Source organism: Phasianus colchicus, chromosome Z (assembly GCF_987193195.1).
Source record: "Phasianus colchicus chromosome Z, bPhaCol1.hap1.1, whole genome shotgun sequence".
Lineage (NCBI taxonomy): Eukaryota > Metazoa > Chordata > Aves > Galliformes > Phasianidae > Phasianus > Phasianus colchicus.
The window spans coordinates 73,568-98,838 of record NC_143476.1 but is presented as its reverse complement, the minus strand read 5'-3'; the positions used below and the strand labels follow the sequence as shown (position 1 = coordinate 98,838).

At 45.0% G+C, this 25,271-nt stretch overlaps 1 protein-coding gene across 1 annotated transcript in view; it reads right to left on the bottom strand.

The window, feature by feature from the left end:
• The window catches only part of DGKQ (diacylglycerol kinase theta), a 79,799-nt gene extending 54,942 nt beyond the window's left edge, over window positions 1-24,857 (bottom strand). The window contains 2 exon segments of the mRNA XM_090132681.1: window positions 5,603-5,682; window positions 24,563-24,857. Coding sequence (XP_089988807.1) covers window positions 5,603-5,682; window positions 24,563-24,773 — 291 coding nt within the window. The 5' untranslated portion in view covers window positions 24,774-24,857.
• Window positions 24,858-25,271: the final 414 nt, after the last annotated feature.

Here is a 25,271-nt window from a genome sequence, read left to right as displayed (position 1 = left end):
AGCCAGCAATGAAATTTGATTCTACAGAAATCTAAAGCTTAGCCATTCCTATCCCTCAGAGCAATTTCTGCAAGAACAGAGCACAAAACCATGCAACTGCACCATAAAGAACAGCAACAAATGCATCTCCAGCAACAAACTTTAGAATAGATGCACAGGAAAGATTTTTTTTTTTTTAATCGTTCCTCATCTTGAAATGCATGAGGCAACACCAAGTTATCAGCTTAACATATTCTGCCACTGAAGTGCAATCACTGCACAGAGAGCAGCCCAGCTACCACCTGCAGTGTATGGCTCATGGACCAGTCAAAGATACAAGCACTTTCACAAGGCTGGGCAAAGAGAATTTAACTTGAAGTCATCAGCTCATTTTTAAGATAGGCAGAATTAGCTTGGAAGCAAATTACTTCATAATTTGCTCTCAAGGCTTGTTACACAGGCCTTTTGTGGACTGTTCTACAGAGTCAAAATACTGGGCTGCTACAGAGTGCCTAAAAGATCGTCCATAACAATCCAAACGTGTAGGTGTTTCCACCTACAAGCACAGCTCCAAATGCTGATGTTTCCTTAATAATGAGCTCTCAGGGCTCATTATGATACCCACACCCCACAGTGGTGATCAGATGTGACTGGAACCCGTGTCCACTCCTCCAAGAGCCACATAAAGACCTGAGAAAGCTAACTTTGTGACTCAACTCTCTCCAGTGTTAGCATCTTTTCAGCTCATTACTTATTGCTCAGTAAGCACAGACAGCTGTTTCGCTCGCTTCAAGTCTCTCTGCTTTAACAGTGAAAGGTCTTTATTTCTGCAACATAAATACTCCGTGCTTTGCACCGTATTTCTACTTCTGCCTTTTAGACACAAGGAATGTAAAATTACTCTTTGTGTTCAAAACGAGGTTCTTCCTTCGTGCTGGTGCTACAAAACACCTTCAAGTGCAAATTGCATGTGGAAGTTTTGAAACTGAGTAAGGACACCAACCGAAACAATAACTGCAGAACAGGAGAGAAAAGTTACTTAAATACCAAAATTAATTGGTGCTAATGCAAGGGAGCAAGGCACACATCCACACGTAACCTCAGTACACCCAGAAACCATTCCTTCATGCTACAGATGTCCACGATAGAACATCAGACCTCAGTTACTCGTATGCAAACTAGCTCTCAAGGACTCTAAAGGATGGGAACTGCACAGCAAACTAAATACCACTTCAAATCAGGAACCTGTTGTGCTTCTGTTGCACTTCTACGGAAGGAAGATCTGTGGTAAGACCTTTGCACTGTAATTAAGAGTTGCTTCCATTAGGTTTTCTCATGCTGGAAAGAGAAGCTGATGTGCAAAGCACCATCACTCCTTGCTGTGATTGCTGCAGTGGAAACCCACTTTCATCAAGATCGACACTGGGAATCAGCTGGGAAACAAACTCAGTGACATTCCATACCCCTTCTGAATCTGAAGGGTCATTGGTACAGCCATGGGGCTATTCTGGAGGTGTTTAAGCCTGCAGGCAGCTTGCACCAGCACAGCACACCGCTGCCAGCGACCTGGAGTTCATGAACCAGCCCTCCCCTTTCACCTCAGTGGCTGGCTATCACTTTGGGGAAGAAAAAGCAGAAAATCTAGAGAGCAACCAATAAACAATTTTACACCTTATTTGGCTGCTAAATTGTGGCATGTGGCTGGCATGCTGCAGGCAATTGCATTTGAATCACGACGCAGCTATGGGCCAGGTGTTGAAGAGCTGGGGTCAGACCTGCTTGCAGAAGTAGCCGGGGCTGTCCAAGAAACTCCCAGGCAAAATCAGATCAGTCTGGAGTCCAATCATTGCTATGGCAGACACAGAAACCCAGAACCACAATTGAGTCCCATCCACCCGCTAAATAAAGCAGCTCTCCTACAACAGATGACACAGGTGAAAAAGCACACACCTAACTAACAAAGCCTTTTCACTACAGCAAAACAAAAGGGGAAGAATAAAGAGAGAAACAAAATTCCCCCGTGCAATCATTTTTCATAAAACGTAAGAAAAATATTAAGCATTCTTTTTTTTTTTTTTTTTTGCCTTTAATTTCATGTTGCAGATCTAACTCCAAAAATCGCTTACGTGCAACAGGATGAGTGGGGCAAAAACTGCACTGCAGAAAGGAGACGAAGAGATCAGAGAAAGAGAGGTTGCAACCCGGAATAAAAGCCCCTGAGCTGCAGAAGAAATGGATGCTGCTGTTGTGTGACTACTAAGCACGAAGCTCCCAGTTCAGAACAGCTCACCACTGCTGGGTGTCATCACCCTAACCAGAATAGCCTTTATTCTCTCCTGTTTTCGACTTTTCTAGCAGATTACGAGAAACAAAGGAACTGACCCACACAGCCAACTGCAGGACACAGCAGCCAGAGGGAAAGGCTCAGGTCAGCAAGCCTGCTCCTCCAGCACAGACCTCTGTGAGCTCCAAAATCTTCTCCTTCAGTACCACAACTTGAGAATGCAGCTGCTACCCAAGCTCTGAACCACAAGCCACATCTCATTTTTAGCATTACGATCTTCACAAGAAGCTGATGACCTACATCACGATGTTTCCACTCCAGGCAACCTGGCTGTAAGAAGAAAAACACTGAAGGAAGTTTTCGTGAAGTCTACCTGCCCTTCCTGAAGTGGAAGCGTTTGGAAACAACTACAGCAAGGCATCAGTGCAGCAAGGGCTGCAGGAAAAACGAGCATCACAAACGCCTCATTTCGCTAGAACTACTTCTGTTATACTATCATTTCCATTTAATTTTAAAGTACGGTTATGTAAAAAAAACACCCCCACACATTTATATGGTAAATTTAAGGGGCAACAAATTTCTAGCTCGTTCCAACCCAACAAAGGAAACTTGACATTTCACACCCACTCAGCTTTTGTTTTCATTGTCATTTTGTCTTCTGTTCAGATTTTTCTTTTCTAACACATGCCTCAGAGTAGGCAAATACCTGTGAGGACGTAAGGAGAAGAATCTGAACTTGGAGGAGATGCAGAGATCTCAGTGAAACAAACCACATCCCTCAGAAATCACAAAAACTAAAGTGGGTTCAGAAGCCTGATCCGTGACATTCCATTTCAAAACATCATGATCTGGATCCAAGCTGGAACAGCGTGTGCAGGTGAGAAAGATCAACAACAGCACAGAAAAAAAAAAGCTCCTTAGGGCAGCCTGGAGAGTGAACTCACCAAGAATGATCTGAGGCTGGATGCAGACCTGACCTGTTTCTGTCTCTGAGGGCACTCACCTGACCCCAGGAAGGAAGCCCTGGTCTCAGGAATTAAAAGCTTCCATAGCCTGCCTGCTGAAAAACCATTCTCTCACAGTTTGGCTTGATAAGGAATGACACACAGCACGATGAGCTTCAACAATTGCCACTTTCTCTAGATGAAATCTGAGATTAAAAAAAATAAACATATCCTCATCTGGGGGTGCATAGAATAGTAGTAACTCGCTAGAGGAAAGCATCAGGGAAAAAAAATCCCATCCGTGCTTCCTTCTCCATCAGACGTTTCCATAAAAAGACAGATTCAAGTCATCTGATAGAAGAAAACAAACTCCCCAGACATTCGATAAGCAATCATCGTTTGTTTTTTGCTTCGTTATGGTTTTGAAGCAAGTGCAGAGCTAATATTCACTTCAGCAGAGCCCATGGGGCAGGCTTCACTCACACAAGAGACCCGGACCAATGCAACCTGGATGAGCAACTCGAGGAGGACAGGTCTGTGCTGCTATTCTGTCCGGACAGTCTGGTCTACTTTGGATGCATAATCACTACAACTCAGCACAGATTTCAGCACGAGACTTTTCACAGCTAAATACAGCAGTGCTAAACTGCCAGGATAGACAACAGCACTCAGATGTTCTACTTCTGCAGCAAGAACACCTGTGTTTTACCCGTAAAAAACACACAACTAAACACAACCCATGTGTTAGGACAGGTAGAAAGTGGGGATTGGCAAGGGAAAAAATCCTAAGTCCACGACTGATGCAGTGTTTCAATGCAGGATTTTCACCATGCGAAAGCAACAGATATTATTTTGAACAACAACTAAAATTTGCAGTAAATTCACAAAAGAAACAATTTTAAACAATTAAACGCCTATGAAAAAAAAATGAATGCTCCTCAGCTGGCTATGTACCACTCCTCCAAAGATCCCTGCACAGCCTGAGTCATCATTCCTTTTCCCATGCTATAATGACTGACTGCCAGCATTCTGGAACAGTAATAGATGCTAATTCTTAGTAGTAGCATTTCTCACTATCTGCACATCCCTTTACTGTGGATTCTAAGACCAACAGCAATACTTCTTATTATTCCACTGGCAGTGTTCTGTGTATCAAACTCCTTTTTTTTTTTTTTTTTGCTAGTCTAAATTACATTTCCCAAGATGAAAGCATGTGGGGAAGATGAAGTGTGTAGCAAAGGCTGAACTGCATGAACATCTAGGATAATGCACGTGAAATAAAAATGACTGGCTAACTTCCTGTAGCTCTAGTTATGTGCTGCTTTAAACCTCCCATCCCCTAACCAGGTTTCCACAATGCAAAGAAACCTGTAATGCTTTTTTTTTTTTTGTGTACAGAGAAGGGAATGCAGCTTCCCTTCCCAAGCTCACAGATCTACACAATGAATATCTCACAACTGTGTTTTCAGTCAGGGAGGTCTGTAACGTTCACAGTTTATGCATTCTGATTTTACAACACTGAAATTGACATTTGCTCCTTACCATACTTTGTAATGTTTTTCCACTTGGATAAGAAGGTTCTCACCTGCTTCCTACCTCTCTACCCTTTCTGTCACCCCTTCCCAGGTGGAGAAAACGCTATTTTCTCCTCATCTTAGACTCTTAATACTACAGTTGCATAATATTAATACCTTCAAAATTAGTCTATCTTTCAAACCGTTTTTCAAAAGCAATTATTACAAAGTTGTGTGGGAGAAAAAAGTCACAGGGCATCTAAAAAGCCAAGATTTTATTATCAGCCAAAATAAATCCACGTGAATTTTTACCATTTAGCGAAGCCCTGATTTGACTTTAAGATTTTGTGCTTTTAACGCAAGGACTTTACTCTCGAGGCACAATAAGCAAGCAAATTCTTAAGATCAATAATCAACAGAAGCCAAACACGGCCCCTTCACTAGGTAGGGAAACTCAGCATCTTCCCAGTAAGATGTAATTACTGTTTAAAAAAAAAGAAAGAAGAAGAAGTGAGTTATACAGAGTTCTTTAAGTTTGATACACTACGGTTTCCTGAGAGCACTGATATCCATCAGTCACCCCATTCCATTACTGTGAGACTTCCAGGTAATGACACAATTTCAAATGTCTAGTAATAGTTAAAGAATGCAAATAATTGCTCTTCAAAGACAGACTGTCTACAGCCGCCTGCAGCAGGGAAGTTTTTAAGGAAATGTCAGACTTTGCCTCTGAACAGCAGTAGGAGCTTCAGTGATGACTAACACAATTGATTTAAGCATTACAACATCAGCAAGCCACAGCCGTACTACGCAGATTACTTAGTGATAAATTCGTGCCGTTATGACAAAAAATAGAGACAAAACAGTGTGTGCTTACTCACCCTTACAAGGCTGGGAGCGATACATGAACAAGGTATGTTGACATTCTTGAGGCACTTCTCATGGGACATGAAGTTGCAAACTGGAAATGAAAGGAGAGCAGCGGGTAAGTCTCTCATGAGGAAGATGACATCCGTGGTGAAACACACAAACACACAGGAAACCAAACCAAAAGAAGTGATCACATGCGGTGAAACACAACTGGGAACGGATCATTTGAACCACATTTGCTCTCCGCCACCTACGAGTGTGCACACAACTCTCGTATCTCTTGCAGCACACGAACTTCAGCCAGTTTTGTTACCAAGATGCTGGTGACAGAAAAGAGAGCTCACATAAACTCACCGCAGCCCAGCAGCAGCCCCTTCTCTCCCACCCTCTCTTCTCCATAACCAGCAAAATGACTTCTTAATTTTCAGGAGAGATTTTAAGTAGCTGAAGGAGATGGACGTGCTTGAAAGCAAACTCCTCTAAAAGTAAGTGCATGAGTCAGGAATAAATGGAAGGAAGCACAGCACTGCCACACACGGAATGCAATGGGTGGAAGGGACAAAAGTCACCAGTTTTTTTTGTACGGCTTAGAAAGTCAAGAGTTTCTTCTTGTTAATTATTACTACTACCACTGCTATTACTACTTCTGCAGCAACAGGTCTGGAATTTCACCGGAGCTTTACTAAAACTCTTGTCAAGCAGTGTTGGCTTTAGAGCCCTCCACCTTTCAGACTGGCTCTTCCAATCCAAGGACAAACATACGCAGCTCAGGGGGAAGAGCCTTCCCATTGCTTCTGAAAGAAGCAAAAGCAAAAGCCACCACCCACAGGAAGTTTTCTCGTGTCCCTGCCTTTCAGAAGTGTGCCACACGGCTTCAAGTCTCACGAGTGACTGCAGAAAATCCCACCCTTCTGCAGCCCCATGTGCTCTACTTAGGTTGCTGTTCCTTACAGCATGTGCTCTTGCCATCAAAAGCAGACCACTTCCTTCTCCTCTCCCTTCTGCAGCTCATTTCCTTCTGATTTCACTTTTTTTCTCACGTGCCCAGACAGTGATCTTAATGCAGGTTCACTTATTTACGTGGCTTACTGCCAGTCCATGCAAATAACCTTTCCTTTTGATGGCACAAAAACCTGAACGACCCCTTTCACGTTCCAGTGTGCTCAGGAGGCTGATATTTGCTTTTCACTAGTCTGCAAGTCAGGAAAAAAAAAAAAGGGCACTGCAAGTCACTGCTACGCTCAGACATTCACTATTGGTGGCTCAAGACTGTGACCTATGCAGAATGTGGAAAGAGAGGAGATAAAACCTGCTGTTGGCTGCTACGAAGCATCAGATCTATCTTTACGGCTGATGGTACTCCTGACTCCATGGTACAGAATGGCAGAAAGAATCAGCAAAGAGGTGACAAAGGGGTGATCCGAGGGAAGTTAAAAAATGGAAGGCTAGTAAGGGAAATCAGCTAGAAGACAAAACTTTGAGGGAAAAAGAAAAAAACAAAAACACAACAAAACAGAAAACCCAAACCATTTAAAAGGAAAGGAAGAAATAGGCTGTTCTATAGGAGGAGGATTCCTTTGTGTGTTGGAGCTCTGAGCCCCTAGCTACGTTCAGGCGTACAGCAGCTATCACATTTGACAGCTTGTGCTTGTTGCTTTACTCTCTTCTGCCCAGAAATGGGTGACTTCAACCACATGAAAAATTACACGTTTGCAACACACAGCAAGCAGCCAGGTGGCCAGTGGGCCACCATAGAAAAGGGCGTATGGCAATGAGCTGGGACGTGCAGCTTTCCAGCAAACACTTGCAAGGAAACAAAACATTTCTCCCCTGCCTTGGATGGTAGGAGACAGGAGCTGAGCATTGCAGTTTAAGTTGCAGCTAGGACAGCAAAGGCTGAAACCTCTAACACGCTGCACTTTGTCACACAGCCTTTTTACCCCTCCCTGTCCTCTGGTCAGAATTCAGAGCAGGTTTCAAAAGTGGGATGAGGAAAGAGGTCTGTTTTGTCTTGTACAGCCTCCAGCAATCTATCGGTGCGCCATATGCAAGTGAGGGCCAGGTGAGAATCATACAAAATGCCAAATTCAACAACCTGTCTTCTCCCATTTGCAAACAGAGCACAATCGAGAGCAGAATCCGAGAAGGTTGTGAAAAGCACTTTTGTTTCTTCTTTGAGGAGGTGTTTAACATAACTCGAAGCCCTGTGATCTTTTTAAAATAAAGTGTATAAAGTATGAACTTAATGGTCTTTCGCTTTTAAACAGTTTTATTTGTAAGTATCTGACTTTGCATTTGCTGAGTATGAAAATGTTTAGCACTTTTAGCTCTAAAAGTAGAGATACCACATTGCTCCCCAAAGAGGATCAAGGAAAGCCAATACAAAGACCCAAGTGGTTTGGCTCCTCTCCTGGAAGTGTTATAAATCTAACACAAGGCTCCCTGGACCTACTCACACGTGTGTTTGTACCCAAGAGCATTTCAGCAGGCACACACTTAATAAAAGCATGACCAAAGTAAATTTCAGTTCCCCCACCAAGCACACCCTCCAGCACTTTCTTGAAGCAGGGCTTACCCTACCAGCTCCTAGACTGGGTTCATTTCCCATCGTGAAATGGCAACACAACTCCTGAGTGCTGGCTGGGAAATCATTTCCTCTCGTTCTGCACAAGTGCCATAGCTCGCTAGCTTGCACTGTGCTTACCTGAGCAAGTCACAGCTCGACACCAAAGCTTCTTCCAAACTTTTAGCAACGCTTATAAGTGATTACTGGATGACCCGATTGATTCAGTGGCTTATTCTCGTCCTCGAAACAAACAATAGCTGAGCCACAAATGGACTAGATACTCAGGATTCCTTTCCTAGCTATCAGCGCACAAATTTTGCATTTCCAGAAGAATTTAAGTGCAAGGCATTAAAGCCCATACTCAACTCATTACTGTGAATATAAATAAAACTAAATGAAAAGGGATAATTCTTCCACCTTTCATCATACCGCACCGTAACCCAAGATTCTGCCTCTTCCTTCCTTAAGGTCATCATTGCACACTGCATACCAGACAAAACTCATCTGTACTCAAAGCTTTCTTTTCCCACCTGAACAGATCCCAGCAGTACCTTCAGAAGCACTCCATGTTGTCTGAAAAAAGACATCACAAGGCCACTGAACCTTGATGGCAGCCTGCAGTCGTGGATAAACTGAAGAGGCATCCAACAACATAAATATTTCCTTTAAATAGACATCGTTATTACAAACCTTTGTTCTGGACAGCAGCAACTCTATTAAGGCACCAATAATCCCAAACAAGAGGGAGTACTTGAAGTGGCCCATGCTATCTCAAGCCAATACTGCAACTAGTCTCTAACTGCATGTAATTATGAAGAGTTCTTCCGAATTATAAAAACATTCTCCAGCTCCAGCCTGAGAATGCTACAAATTCAGCAGTGAACAGAAAAACCCTGGCATTTATCAAAACAAATCACTGTGTCTGCTGAGAGTTCTCGCATTATTTACTGCTGAGGTGATGTCCAGCCAAGGGGGAAGAGATGAAGACGTCCCTGAACCCAATCAGTGATAGAAGCGTTAGAATTCAAGTTCTCAGAGCTGCAGACTGATGCCAGCTTACGTAGAAAGAAGAGCTGTAACAGGTCTGTCTCAGTGATTTCAATCACAGATGAGGGTTGAGACTGAGTGTTACTTCTGTACTGCCCAATGACACTGCCAGGACCATTTTTGTCAAAGCGTGTGCGATTTCTGGCACGAACCTCAGTATGCTCTAAAGCTAGCCATAATGAAATAATGGAGGTAACATATTAATTTTTTACAGAAAAATGAGGCAGGAAGCGACCTCAGGGGCTCAGCCTATTCCCTAACAAGTGTAGCAAAACTGCTACAAAAGGGCACCTAGGAGAGACTGTACACAGCCTGTGTGCACAGCTCAATCCACATCCTCCAAAATGCTGCTGTTAGGAGCCCGGTGCATCAATCTCCCTGTTACAGCACATTGCAGCACTTCTTCTTCTATACACTGAAGCCCTGAAGAACCACTTATTCTCCTTACCTGGCTTTTGGACAGCCAGGTATGTCATTGAGGCACATTCTGATAGAATGCACAGCAGCAAATACAAGGTGGGAAATCTTACCTGGTCTTTCAGATGGTTATTCTTACCCCTCTCCTCTCAAAAGAAAAGACTGCTCAGCAAGTTTAAAAACTCTGTTTCTAAGAGCGCTTACAACCACTGCTAGAATAAAAGAAAACAAACTACTTCAAATGCAGGAGCTAGAAAGGTTTTTCCAAAACTATGGTTTTATTTGTAAGGACTGTATAGATTCCAATCCAGCTCAGCCTAATAAAAGTACACATGCAGACAATGTGCTGTGCAGAAGGTGCAGCTGCTGCAGTGTACTTAAAGGATGGAAGAAAGAAGGGCAACTGCCTGTGGATGGACAGAACAAGACAAAGAAGAAATTTAGCAAAGCCACGGAGCAAAGCAGAGCTACAATGCTGTTACACAAGCCAGCTCAAGCAGTCTCTGCCTTCCAAACAATTAATTGGTGAGACCTAAAGGACATACGAGCACCAAGACAACTGAGGACAAGCCACTTTAATTCAATCAAAAACAGAGTTTTATTTTGGTCAAAATCAGGTAGGTCGTCTCCTCCTCCCTTTTGGCTCTTCCAGATTTTGTTCCTGGCATGACACAGGCCAAAACCACAGGTCATCTAGGGGCTTTTCCACTCACCCTTTCAGTGGTCCTGGGTCCTGCAAACTGGCTGTTTAGCTCAGCAGGATCCAGAAATCCACTTATAATTAGAAGACAGTAGCTTGGGAAATGCCTGGAAGCTAAGCAGTCCTAGACTGGAGAAAAACACATTTCTTTAAAAAAAAAAAAAAAAAGTCATTAAAAAATAATAATGCATAAATATCTTATTTTACATCCTTTAAAGAGTGGAACACATTGGTATCAGACAGCCTGTACAAACGGGAGCACACGCTCCTGGATGAGAGGCTGTTTTGAACTTGAAAGCATCATTCTCTTTTCAGAGGAAGTTAGCAGGATTAAATTTTATATTTGTTATACAACCATGAGCTCCTTTTTCATTGTAACAGCTTGCCCACACAGACACATTCAGCTTTTTTGTTTAGGACTGTGACCACAGGCCAATCTGAATACTGTGACTATTCACTGAAAGGAATGCTGGATGCAATCATTGGCCTTGCCAGCTTGTTTCTCATTTCAGCAGGAACATGCAAAGACCTGTATGCAATATTGGTGCGCTCTCTTGGGCAAAACACAACCTAGGATAAGTTTAGAAGTCTGTTGTGCAATGCTTGTTAATGCCACCAGAGAAGCTGTCTAACTAGAGGCTATGGCCAGCCCAGACACTTCAGATAATGGCAAGGCAGGAATAGAAAAATCTCTGAAAGCCTTTAGAAGTCGGGCTTTAAAAGCATCCCCTTCTCCCACAGCATGAGGAGCTGTGGGACCTTGCTTGTTTTACAGCTCCGTTAGACCACATCACATCAGATTCTGTTCCACTGAAAACCTACAAGAGAACAAGACACCTCTTTGGGTTTTCTCAGCTTTTAATGAGCATCTTACACATCGCTCACACATGCCACGTCCTTTCCAAGATTCTCTTTATCTTACCAACTGATCAGTCATGCCTGACTCTGCTTTAAACAGAGCTACAAGCACATGGCCTATCTGATCAAATGCATTTTCTGCCTGCACAGTGGGAATCTTGTGGTATTTTACGTTTCCAAAACTGTCTACATGACAGCAAGCTCCATAAATAGGTGCAGATACAAAAGAAATGTTTTTGTAGCATCTAAGCTCTGCGATTTCAAGGCAGCACTTTTGAATCCCTATTCATCTCTATGTCAGATTTGCTGTTAGGAAATAACACAGCAACAAGTCAAGTGAAAACAAGACAAGCCACTGCGTAACAAAGCAGTCAAACGAATTCAATGATATACTTGAATTGTCAATCACAACAACACTGATTTGGTTACAGCAGGCTTGCTTGCATTGTGGCAGCCTCACGAAGCCCCTGTGCTACACCAGGGACCTTTCTCTGGCTCTCATCAGTCAGCTGCAAAAGGTCCTGGATCTAACAACAAGCCCTACTCTGATTCTCCATCTTGCTTGGAACAATAAGCCTGGACTGACAAATGATGAGATTTTACAGGCGGACAGATGATGGCTAGTGCTTAACTCACAGGCAGAATGCACCAACGCCTTCACCTCTTGAGCATCAGGCAAAGGCAGGTCCACTGTGTCCCAGGATGAGATCCTGCCTCACTGCTGGGAAACCAGAAATATCCAAGAGGACTGTAGCACTGGGAGAGAACTTGGCAACTTACCTCCTGACCACTTCCCAAGAACGTGCTGCAGAGGAAGAGGCACCCTGTTCACAACGTGGAATTGCACAGGGAGCCTGGAGGGATGCGATTTTACTCCGTGCACTGGCAAGGCCAATGGGATAACTGTGACTTAGACTGACAAACAGGAATCACAGTCTCCCAAAGTCACGCTCAAGAAGCAGCCGTGAACCAAAGAAATCTGCCTATCTGAGGACAAACAACCAACCATTGCAGTAGCCCTTTCATACAGGCTGAAGGATGAAGCCTGCCCAAATCAACTGATGTCAGCCTGTGCCACTGAGGCCTGGCTTTTTGCCACCTCTTCCAGACTGCAGCCTTTATACACCTAAAAAGGGTCGACTTATTTTGGCACCTGACAGACAAGCACAATGACACCTGCAACAAAACAGTATTCATCTCACCAGTTATAGCAATAAGGTTATGGAAATCCACACCCCTTGGTTGCACCAACAAGATCGATCCAATTCCATCTAAGCAGTTCATCATCCAAGTGGCAGGACCTTGTCTGAGAACCGTAGCTGTTTTTCCAAAAACAGCATGGCTTTTCCCACTCAGCATTCCCAGCTTAAAGCTGCAAAGGTCTTGAGCCCAGTCTGGTGGAGTGGACAACAAACTTAACACTGAGAGAGCATGTCTTGGTCCTACAGATCCCTATCTGCCAGGAATCCCACAAGGCCCACACCAGCAGGGAACTGGTGTAGCTCCTAACGCCTTTGGAAGGCACAAATCTTTCAATGGCACTCAAGTCAATATTTCAGCAAGGTGTCATAGGGGTAAGAAGAAAATCAAGTAGTACCTGCCAGTTTAGACAAGCAGTTCATCACAAGCATTTTCCTTCGACTTTGACTGAAATTAGAGCCTCTTCTGTCTTCCGCTGCAAGAATGCGTGTGCTATCAACTGAACTACAGACAAAAGTGAACTAAGAAGGGGGGTGGCAGCTCTGCAGTACCTGTAACCAAAGTGGAAAGTCGGGAGGACAGAAACACGTAAAGGTTAAGGACAGGAGAGTGATGAGGAAGACTCAGCCAGCCTGCAGGATGTGCACACCAGAGTCGTAAACACTGAGAGCATGGCACTTGGCACTCTGCAGCAGTTCTCTGCAACAGCTTCTTGGATTTTAGGGTGATGCTTTACAAAGAGAAACTCTGTCAATTGTTTAATATCCTTCTCCAGCTGACTCACAGTCACTGGTCAAAACAAAGAGCTACAGCACTGAGAATAGAGGAAAACAACACAGTAAGAAACACGGGGCAGTTGTACCCCAGCCCTCAGTTTTAAGGAAACTCCACTGGAACAATCTGACATATACTGTAAGCATCCTTTTAACCCAATCTTCATCACACTCACGTAAGTACTGTTAGTTTCCAGCACTCATGTACATACAGAACGCATGGTTCCCTGCATCACTTTCACACTCCACAGTGTCACACTCCAATAACTACTTGCTGAAAACTCAGGTAGACAACACCGAGGTCTCCTACAAAAGAGAAAAAACGGTCCTGTTAATGCTCCTGCTATTTTATGCATAATTCAAGCCCAAACATCTCCCTGCTAGGAATGGAAAAATAACAGAATCACACGAGCAGGTTTTAAAAAGAAGAATTTGATTTAAGCAAACAGAGCTGAAAGTAGCTGGATTTAAGGCACGGTGGGGCTGTGTTTGCCACCGTGTCATCTTGGAAGTAAACAACGGTGTTGAAAAACAAATGTCTGGGATCCCTCACAAAACACCAAGATGTGGAGATGTTCTGAACGCTGCAATATGCAGAAAGGCCTCAGTGCAGCCCTGCAGCCACAAGGCACATCACAAGGGGCACTGGTGCACAGTGCGTGTGCATCGCATGCACAACAATCCCAAATGAGTTCTTCTCAGTGGAAAAAGAAAAAAAAAGCAAGATTTCCTTCCACAACACACTGAAGTCTTTGAAAGGAGCAAGTAAAGAAAAATAATTACGTGAAATATGCCTCATCCACTCAGCAATATAGCTAGAATGCAGGAGGGCTGTGGTCCATAGGAGGTGCAGTTAACCATGCCTTAGAAAGCAAGTGCAGAACATGAAGATGCAATAGAAAAAAAACCCACAAAACAACATGAAAAGAGTAGGATAAAAAACAGTGGTAATCTTAAATACAACAGCACCCGTCCACCTCCACTGCACACTTTTAATATTAGCAGAAGCAACAATTACATCTTCCATGCAGGTGAAAATATTATTTGCAACCCAATGTAAGTGCTCTTACTCTTCTGATGTGGGTAATTTCAGCATTACCTAGCACATCTCAACACTTTATAACGAAAAGAGAGGAAAGAAAAAGAGCAGTTGCTATGGCAACTCCATCTCTCATTCCTATAGGGCTCTATTTCCAAAGTGCATCACAGACAGAAGTGTACAGAACTATGAGATACCAGCAAAAAAATGGAGCTAGAAACAATTTTTATGTATATACGCAAAAGAAACAGGTTCCTGTGCCAGCTGGGTGAGTACACTCAATACTTTCTTTAATGTGGTTATTGATAAGGGCTAGAAAATAGATTTATTCGTGTTAAGGCCAGACCAGAGGGGGAAAATAAAACATTTACGAGGCACAATTTATAGAAAAATCCCAAACCCCGTGCCACTTTTTTTTGAATTGCCATCCCTAATGTTATTACAAATCTCAGGTATTTTAAAAAAGATTCCTGTTGAGAAGGAGTGTGCATTTCATTTCTTCTTGCATCACTGATGAGACTTGGGGACTACGCTTACCTCGAATTTAAGGAACAGCCTCCTTCACATGAGTAAGCTCATATGTAATTCATGGAAGCCATAGAACATTGCCATCTAAGTGGAAAACAGAAAGCTGCAGTGTCAAGATGTTGTATACATCACCCAGAAGTACATCATGCCTTTCAGAGTGCCACGGCTCAGTTCACACACACACAAAAAAACAGAAATCTACTCCTCAGAAATTAAAATCATGCTTGAAGAGGGTCCAAATAATCTCAAGATTCTGTTTATTCTCTTCTTGTTGTTGTTGTTTCTGCTTTGCTGTGTTCACTTCTCACCGAATCAGACCTTGCAGGACATGTTCTTGAGCACACTTTGGCACTGGCTCTTAATTAACTATGTAACATAATCAGCGATTAATTTCTACACACATATTACCAAAATATACTGGAAGATTTTTGCAGCTACCCACAACGCTTTATTTATTAAAACAAACAAAAAAAAAAGTTACATTTCAGCAAAATTGCTGAACGAGTATAACTGAATGAGCAATGAATAAGTACTGCTCTTATTTTTCAAGACCCAGGGGAAGGAAGAGGAGGAGGATTTACTTTTTAAATAATCTTCTTGCTCCTCCTGAACAATAGTGCTTGGATGAAAAATACAACGCTTTCAAGAAATTTGAAGGCACTCACCAAAAGAGGAATTATTCTGGAACAAGGAGAAGTTAAAAGGATGAGAATAAGGCAGGTCCTAACTAGCACAGACATGAGTACACCTCACTGTTTTGAAGGGCATTTTTAACGTTACAGTACTTTACCTCCTACTTTCTAGCCTGCTCTGGCCAAGGATTAGGCTGGGGAAGTCTGACTGGCTGAGCTGCCATTGGGAATAGGAGGCATGGGTTAATTTATTTTCATCACCACTAAAAAGAGAAACCGTAGCTATGTCAGTCAACAGCACAGAAACAACATCTATTTTTTGCACCATTTAGTGCAAAAAAAGTTTCTCCCCACCATCCAGGCATCAAGCACACGACCTGGCATGTTCCTCGTGCTTTAATCCCAAGCTCATCAAGGGGGGCTGTTGAAGTCATTTTTCATTAAACTGTCGTAATTATTTTTTCAAAAGGTTATCACTGGCATCGTGGCAGCCCTCCAGCAGCAAATGCAGACATGCTGCACCCAACTCATGTGCATACAAGCCCAGCACAACTGTCCCAGCACAGCACCACATCATCAGTCCATGCGATGGCCTCCGTGGCCATCAAAAACTTCTGCATTAACTTGCAAGAGCCCTGTGAAACTTCAAATTCCCTGAATATTTGTGAATACCCACAGTGGCTGAAATCCCCTTTTCCAATCCTACATGTTAGTACTGTTTTGAGAAGAGGTCAACCTGAAAAGGCAGTGTTTCCTAGGTCACACTGCTCAACACACACCTTTGTTTCGCACTGAAGGCTATTTTTTGTAGCAGATAACAGTGCAAGACTTCCTGCCTTAACGAGTTTCCCTTGCAAGCTGGTCTTTGTGATGAGTTAGACTTACTCTGGCACCTTCAGGAAGCTCCAAAGAAAATCTTTCACTGCAGAAAAGGCATTTTTTTTTTTTTTTTAAACCTGAGAGATCTCCCATGGGTGCAGACAGGAGTAGTATTTTCAGCTCTATCCTTCAGATCCTTCCCTCGTGCCCTCTTCATACTCAGAGGAATCTTAGCAATTTCCTTGTATTCTTCTGCCTTCTTTTGAAGCTTCCAACCATGCAGTGATTTCAGCACGGGGCAGCATTCTCCTTAAAAACACTAAAGGAACTGATTAGTAGGGTACAACTACGCTCAGCATTTACCATGATGTACCAGTTCTTATCTCCAGGCACTACAGAGAACGCACTGTAGAAAGGGGATGCTCATTTCCTGAATTACATCATGAAAAAATGCATTAAAGCATGACACATTCTGCCAAGGTAAAAACGCAGTGAGGAAAAGAGATTATTTTGCTATCACTTGCTGCACTTAAACTGCAAGTCCTGTCTCCTTATCACTGTAATCTAGCACCACCCCACAGAACAACACACTGCTCCTAGTGTAACTCCAGAAGATCAAATCTTCCAGCTTCTCCCAAGGAAAGCTGCTTAGCAAAGCATTCAGAATGCCTCCAGCATTCTTCTGTATGTAAAACCTCCAGGGATTAAATTATGGTCTGCTGCAGTCACACCTTTTTCCTCATTTTCAGTGGCTTTAAAATCTCAAACGGTATTATTTTTACACAGTAAGAGGCACCACCTGTATATCATACAGGTGGCATTCAAAAAGAAGCCAAGCAGGCAAATCACATAGTGTTTATAATCCTGACCCTGCCTCCAAGCAGATCACTCAGACTCAAACATGGAAAAAGGAATAAAAACATATAGAAAAATATAAACACGAGTTTATTCTGGGCATATTTAAAAAAGAGAAGCAGGCTTCCAGTGAGTTCCTTATCGTGTTGTGATATGCAAAGATTAGGTTTTGCTCTTTGCTTGCGTGTGCTTCTTTACAGCAACTGAGAGGTGCCATTAAGGAAAAAGTCTGGAGGAAAAAAATAAAGGAGAGGTGATAAAAAAAAAAAAAAAACATTATTTTATCATTCAGGAAAATCTATATGCTAGACATACATCCTGCTTATTCCTCACTGCAGCTAAGTAAATACATCATGGTAACTTATGCATCCGGTTGCAACAGGAGTTGCAAATGCAGTTTCTCCAAAGGGATTTCCATAAGCAGGCAGGGGCTTTGCAACAGTAGTGCAGGATGGTCAACAAGTGGTCCAGATGGATGACAAAGTGAAGGAATAAAATGCAGCATCAGAAAAGGCATTGGGAGACAAGTAATGTAGGGAAAAAGAAAGGTTCATCAGGTTCAACCTGAGCCAGAGCTGAGCCAGGAAAAAAGCTGCCATCTGAGCAAAGAGCTCCAAAATAAGAGAGAGGTTTCTGATGGGATGGTGAGCATAAAAACAACACTGCAGGCCTGGAATTCAGAACAAGCGAGGAAAGTGTTGGGGGGGGGGAAAAAAAAGTTACACCAGAAACACTGATTACAAACTTCTGAGAGGAGAATGAAAACTAAAGCGGTCGCATGTCATCCTCTATGGGAAGGAGACCTTTAGAGCAGCATCTGTGCTCAGGCAGTAAGAGCCTACTGCTGACAGCAAGTGCCTTCATGAGGTCATCTCACAAAGGAAACCTGGGACACTATGGCTAATGCTACCACAGCTTATTTTAGGGAAATGCTGTAATAAAGGTAAAATCGCTGCTAAAAGAAGGAGTGGGTGACTAAACCCACAGGGGCACAGAGAGACGTGTGTCACTGGGGGAGAGAAGTGCTGCACTTTAATACAAACTCCTACATCCCAGAACAGAGGATGCACATCTCCAGAGAGAGGGAGGCTGTTAGCAGAATGCAAAGAATCCAGACCTGACCTTGGATGCGGTACACAGATGATAAGCATCACAGAGAGCAGGAGCAGAGGGTGCTTTTGTAGTCAGGAAGCACTGACCCTGCTTCTGCTTCAGCCTGAAGTGTTTTTGCTTTTTTTGTTTTTTTTGTTTTTTAATGCTGTTACAGCACTCAGGTGCAGTGCTTGGGAAAGGCTTTAACAGAGAAAACCTCAGAGTTCGGTGTGTTTTGTTCATCAGGAATTTAAAAAAAAAAAAAAAGAGAGAAAAAAAAAAAAGAGCACAACAAAAACTAGCCAAGCATTCATCTCCTACGTAACTGCAAGAACGAAGGGCTTTTCAGAGCCTTCACTCAGAACCTGGGAACTCAACAGAGGAAGGCTGAAAAATTTTGTTGCAAGCAGAAAGGAACCGGAGGGTATAAAGCCTAGGTGATGATCAAGGAGCACCTGAACATGAAAGAAGTTTGGAAAGGAGGTTTGTGGAGAGCAAGCTGCAGCCCTCAGCTGCTCCACAACATGATGGGTTGCTGAGCACCTTTATCACCAAGCCAAACCAAGGCACTAACAGAGACGAGACATGAAAGTGCTGTGCAAAGTATTGCATTACTGGCTTTGACACCTTCTGCAGCCAATTATTTCCCACCTAATTTAATTTTTGGACTCAGACACGGGACTCAACACAAAACACGGTTTTGCACATCCATGGTCTGCACATCCTCAGAGAGATCCCTATTCACTCCTTTGCACCATATGAGGACATTGAGATTTCTCCCTGGATCACAGTCAGGGGAGGTGGAGGAAAAGCATAAATTCTACTGTGTACAAAACGGCTTATTCCTCAAATCCAGACAGTAAATAAGTTGCACTTTTCAGTGTGCTGGTGCAGCCCTTTTCCCCAACACCTGTCTTAGCTTGACAAGAGCAGAGAGCTAAGCCTTTGTTTGTTTGGACACGATTTGTGTTTGTTCCTCAGATGGCTTCAGCCTTACACGAGTGGAATGAAGTTTTAAACACAGCAGAGACACATCCACACAGCCACATCTCGGCAACAAACTGAACATCAAACACATCTATTGTTGCTCTGAAAGGCCACACCACTGACAAAGGAATACACCACAGAATAGGAAAGCAAGTTCTGAAAATTCAGACTGATCGTGGGATGGAAGCAAGATTTTACTGTGGTTTTACCTCCTTGAAGCTTTTATTTTCATTTTAAGAAGCTCCAAAAGCAAGCCAAGCTCATCGGAAGACAGAATAATTTGTTTTTCTCTTGAACTGCAAGCATTAAGACTTTCTGGGAAATCTCACATCTTCCATTCGCTTCCCTCAAAACGGAGCTGAACTAAACCAGCAGGGCCGAGGATGTTCCAGCTTCCCTTTAGGACAACAGAAGGGATGAGAGCTCAAGGGGACCATTTCTCTGCCCCGCTTCTATTTCCATATACACAAGGATTGAAATTCCCTGCAGATGGAACTCCAAAGGACAGCAGCTCTGCCTACGAGAGCCCTTTACAGCTATGTTTTTAAGTGAGTTTTTTATGATGTAGTCTCAATTCACCACTCACATGTTATTCTGCAGAAGCTGAAGTGTTATCGCCCAACATCAGGAACAGCTTAGGAGAAACGAGGATTTCTGCTCCTTGGAGTAAGCGTGGACATTCTGCTTAGAATACAAAGCACAAAAGAAGCTCCTAACAAAGAGAAATCAAGGAATGCCTCTTCCTGACATAATACCTGACTTAATGCCTTTACATCCAGAACAGTGACCTTATCTCATCAAGCGACCTTTTTCCAGTAGAAATAGGCACAGAACATACACAATAGACCCTGACAGTAATTTCCTTTCAATGCTCTAACGAGCACAGAATTATTTATCCATCTTGAAGTTATTCTCACTTCTCACTTGCCAACCAACTTAAACCCCTTACACCTTTACAGGCAAAGTAAAACAAAGTAATTTCACATTAGAGAGATTCCTAGCACTGGAAGTATTTGTAGCGTCCAAAACGTACATGTTCACAATTCTACCTACATACATTTTTAAAAAAACTCTTCTATAGTGAAAGAAAAACCACTGCGAAGCTATTTACAGGTGGCTGAAAACCATTCCAAAGCTCCAAACTGAGTTTTTCCTCAAAAGAACCTCAGCAACTCTTTTCAAGCGTGTGATATTTGTCCCACTAGGCAACGCTTGCAAGAACTCAGCTCTTTGCTCCAATCTTTATTTATGATAAACCTTGTCCTTGTGGGGGACTTCAACTTCCCAAACATCTGCTGGAATTAGGATACAGCAGATAGAGGGCAGTCCTGGAGGTTCCTGGAGTGTGTGGGAGATAACTTCCTGACACAGCTGGTGAGGGGAAGCACAACCCTGGACCCGCTGTTTGTTAACAGACAAGGTCTTGTGGGGGATGTGAAGGTTGGGGATGTAATGGCTGAAGGCTGCCTGGGGCACAGTGATCATGAGATGCTGGATTTCTTGATCCTTGCTGATCCTTGTAGAACTGCCACCTTGCACTTCTGGAGGGCAGACTTTAACCTCTTTAGGACCATGGGTGAGAGGGTCTCTTGTGAAGTAGCTTTGGAAGGTGTGGGAGCCCAGGAAGGCTGGGAATCCTTTAAGGAAGATATTGTAAAGGTGCAGGAGCTGAACATCCCCAAATCACGGAAGATGAGCCGACGGGCAAGGAGGCTGGATGGGCTGAACAGGGACATTTGGCTGGAACTCAAGAACAAAAGGAAAGTTTATGGTCTCTGGAAGAGTGGGCAAGCTACTTGTGATGATGACAGCTGTGCAGTGAAGCTGTGCAGGAAGAAAATCAGAAAAGCCAAAGCCCAGCTAGAACTGAACTTGGCCACTAAGGTAAAGGAAAACAATAAATATTTCTATACATACATCAACAGTAAGAGGAGGGCTAGGGAGAAGAGAATCTCCATCCCTTGTTGGATGCTGATGGCAACTTGGTGACCAAGGATCAGGATGAGGCTGAGGTACTTAATGCCTTCTTTGCCTCATTCTTTAAGTGAGACTTGTTACTCCCTGGGCACACAGCCCCCTGCCCTGGTAGATAGGGATGGAGAGCAGAATAGGCCACACATAATTGACAGTGAGATGGTTTTGGACCTGCTTCAAAAGCTGGATGCTCACAAGATCATAGGGCCGGATGAATTGCACCCTAGGGTGCTGAGGGAGTTGGCGGATGTGGTTGCCATCATTCTTCAGCAGTCGTGGCTAACTGGGGATGTCACAGGGGATTGGAGACAGGCATATGTGATGCCCATCTTCAGAAAGGGCCGGAAAGATGATCCTGGTAGCTACAGACCTATCAGCTTTACCTTGGTGCCTGGGAAGGTTATGGCACAGATAATCTCAGGAGCCATCAAGGACCAATGAAAGGTCAACGAGGGATCAGGCCCAGTCAGCATGGGTTTATGAACGGTAGATCCTGCTTGACAAACCTGATTTCATTCTACGACAAGGTGACCCGCTTAGGGGATGAAGGTAAGGCTGTTGATATGGTCTACCTGGACTTCAGTAAGGCCTTGTCCCCCACAGCATCCTCGTGGAGAAGCTGGCTGCCCCACGGCTGGGATGGCTGTATGCTCTGCTGGCTGGATGGCCAGGCTCAAAGATTTGTGGCCAGTGGAGTTAAAGCCAGTTGGCTGCCAGTCATGAGTGCTGTGCCCCAGGGCTCAGTACTGGGGCTGCTTTCATTTAACATCTTTATTAACGATCCTGATGAGAGGATTGGGTGCACCCTCAGTAAGTTTGCAGATGATACCAATTTGGGAGGGAATATCAATCTGTCTGAGGGAAGCAAGGCACTACAGAAGAACCTGGATAGACTGGATCAAGGGTGAAGGCAAACTGTATGAGTTTTAATAGGGCCAAGTGTTGGGTCCTGCATTTTGGTCACAACAACCACAGGCAACCCTATGGGCTTGGGGAGAAGTGGCTGGAAAGCTGCCTGATGGAAAGGGACCTTGGTGTACTGATGGGCTGAATATGAGCCAGCAGTGTGCCCGGGTGGCCATGAAGGCATCCTGGCTTGTATCAGGAATGGAGTGATGAGCAGCACTAGAGTAGTCACCCTGCCCTGTACTCAGCATTGCTGAGGCCTCACCTCGAGTGCTGTGTTCAGTTTTGGGCACCTCAGTACAGAAAGGACATGGAGGTGATGGAGCAGGTCCAAAGAAGGGCAGCAAGGCTGGGAAAGGGCTTGGAGAATATGGCCTGCAAGGAGAAGGAACTGGGGATGTTCAGTCTGGGGAAGAGGAGGCTGAGGGGAGACTTTATTGCTCTCTTCAAATACCTGAAAGGTGCTTACAGCAGAGTGCTGGTCTCTTCTCACTGGTGACAGGTGGGGAAATAGCCTCAAGTTGTGCCAGTGTAAATTTAGGCTGCATATCAGGAGACACTTATTTACAGAAAGGGTTGTTAAGCACTGCAATGGGCTGCCCAGGGAGGTGGTTGAGACACCATCCCTGGACGTATTTAAAATCCATTTGGATGTGATGCTCAGGGACATGACTTAGCAGAGGGCTGTTAGAGTTAGGGTAGGGTGGTTAGACTCAGTGACCTTGAGGGTCTTTTCCAACCTGAGCAATTCTACGATTCTATGATCTATGCACTCAACAGACGTATGCATGGAACTTACAGGGTGCACACACATGCGTAGAAACCCAGCCACACTGCTTCTTCCTTGCTGAGCCCAGGGAAATTTAAAACTTACTCGAAAGTGAAATAACCAGGCTCTGGAAAGCAAAAGCAATATAAGAGAGAGCAACATAAGAGAGTCATTGTTGGTGTTACAATCCACTTATCACGTTACATCACTTATTCTTTCACACACACGCATTTATCAAAGGAAGTGACATAAATCTGTGCACAAAAGCATAATACAGTGACATTTTCAGACCCAAATGGACATGGTCTCTGTGAGAATCTTCAACCTAAAACACCATTTAAAGACATACTTGCACTGTTCTAGCAAAAGAGCTGCAGTTCTCTGCAGGATTGCTTCCTTTCACACGTAAAGCTCTAGCAATAACCTAACAGGCTCCTCACTGCAGAAATGAGCTTTCCTCTAAAACAGAGTCATGAGGTGCAAGATGCTCCGGGGCACCAACAGAAGTGGTTTAGTGGGCATGGTGGTGATGGTTTGGTGGTTGGACTTGATGGTATGAGAGGTCTTCCCCAACTTCAGTGACTCTTATCAGTCTGTGAGCGGGCATGGTGCTGGTCCTTCCAATATCTGAAGGGAGCATGTAAGCAGAAGGGAGGAATGGCTGTTTATAAGGGTGGATAGTGACAGGACAAGGGGAAATGGTTTTAAACTGAGATGTGGCTCAGGGCAACCTGGTCTGGTGGCTGGCAACCCTGCACAGGGCGGTGATGAGCAGTGAAAGAAGGGGGTTATTCCATACAAAGGGCATCACGCAGAAGCCCATCAAGCCTGAGCACTTGAAGATGTAGGATTTGGAAGACAAGCCGAAGCCAATTCACCTGCAGAACGGCCATTCACACAGTTCCAAAAAGGAGTCCAAATAAAGCAGAGATCAGCTCAGCTGCAATTACACCTGTTAGCCCTGTCCCTCTGCAGAGAAGAAAGAGCAGACAGCTATAACCCACCACGTTTTTTCAAGCTGCTGAAAGCAATTCCTTCCGTAAAAGCAGGGTGGGTTATTTTTTTAACCAACGTGGCACTCCTAGAGGTCACCCTTTTATTACTTTCCAAAGAACTGTGATCAAATTCCACCAGCCGCTGCAAATGTGGCAAGGAGATAAACACCGCAAACAAGTTCTCCTTAACACCACCCAGGAAAACGCATCCGTAACCAGCTCACAACTCCTGAGCCGCCACCAAGGCAGGCGCACAGCTGTAAAACGCAGCCAGCGTTAGCAAACAACAACGCATCGGGATGCTGCGAGGTTTGTCGTTTTCTTGTAACGTTATCAGAAAAGCGCAGCAGCGGACGCAGAAGCCTGAAAACAGCAAAAGGAAAGAGGGGAGGGCTGACTGGCGGGGCCGGCGGAGCAGCACAGCGCGGTCAGGTGCCGGCTCGGCCGCCCGGGGCAGCGCTCGGAGCCCCGCGAGAGAGAGGAGAAAGCATCGGAGAGCATCGGGAAGCAGGATTTGATTGCGGGCGGCCCTGCGCGCAGCCGGGGCTGCTTCCACCGGCTGGGTGCGCTTTCCCAACTAGGAAAACACCCCAAATCGCAGCCAGAGCGAGAAGAATTCGGGGGATTTTTAAGGCACGGACAGACAGACACGCACACACGGGGCAAGGACGACGAGTGCCTGGCGACGGACGCGGAGCAGCGGCGCGGAGCAGCGCTCATCCCGTGCCGGCACGCGTGGCACCGCGGGCGGCGAGCAGCCGATGCCCCTCTGCGCCCAACCGACCTCCCGACGGGCCGCCCCGCCCGCACTTACCTTCGCATTGGTACCCGGCCAGCCCCCAGATGAAATCGGTGCAGTAGTGGCAGAAGGTGGGCTTGGTGAGGGTCACCCTGCGGAAGCTGTGACCCGGCGGGATGGCGGACGGCGAAGAAGACGACGATGAAGACGAGACGCGGCCCCGCCCGCCCAGCACCGGGCTAGAAGCCGGGCTGCCGCCGAGCAGCGAGCGAGCTCCGTCCGCCATGCCCGCTCCTGGACGCACGGCAGCGGCCGCGGCAACAGCCGCCGCTCGGCTCGCTTCCGCCCGGAGCGGCGGCGGCGGCAGCGGGGGGGCGGAGGGGAGGGCGGAGGGTGGCGGGCGGAGGCGGCGCCGCGCGGGGCCTCGCGGAGCGGAACGGTGCTGCCCCCTGCCGGCCGCCAGGCAGCGCTGCAACGGGACCTGCCGGGAAACTGCTGGGAGAAGCCGCGCAGCGGGGTTTGTCCACGCGTTGCTCTTCTTCCCTGCCTCTGAAACGTTTCTTTTTATGTTCCTCTTAAACAGCGGGTTTGAGCGGGCTTCGGAGAAGCTCGTGAGGTTCAAAATATCCGAGAGCAAGGTGTTGTTGTAACTGGGAATGACGAGCCCTGCTACCAATATCAGCCAGGGCATGACGTAAGGATGGAGCACAGCCCTGCCAAAAAAGTCCTGGGGGTACTGATGGATGACAGCTGTGTGCCTCGCAGCCCAGAGAGCCAACCATAC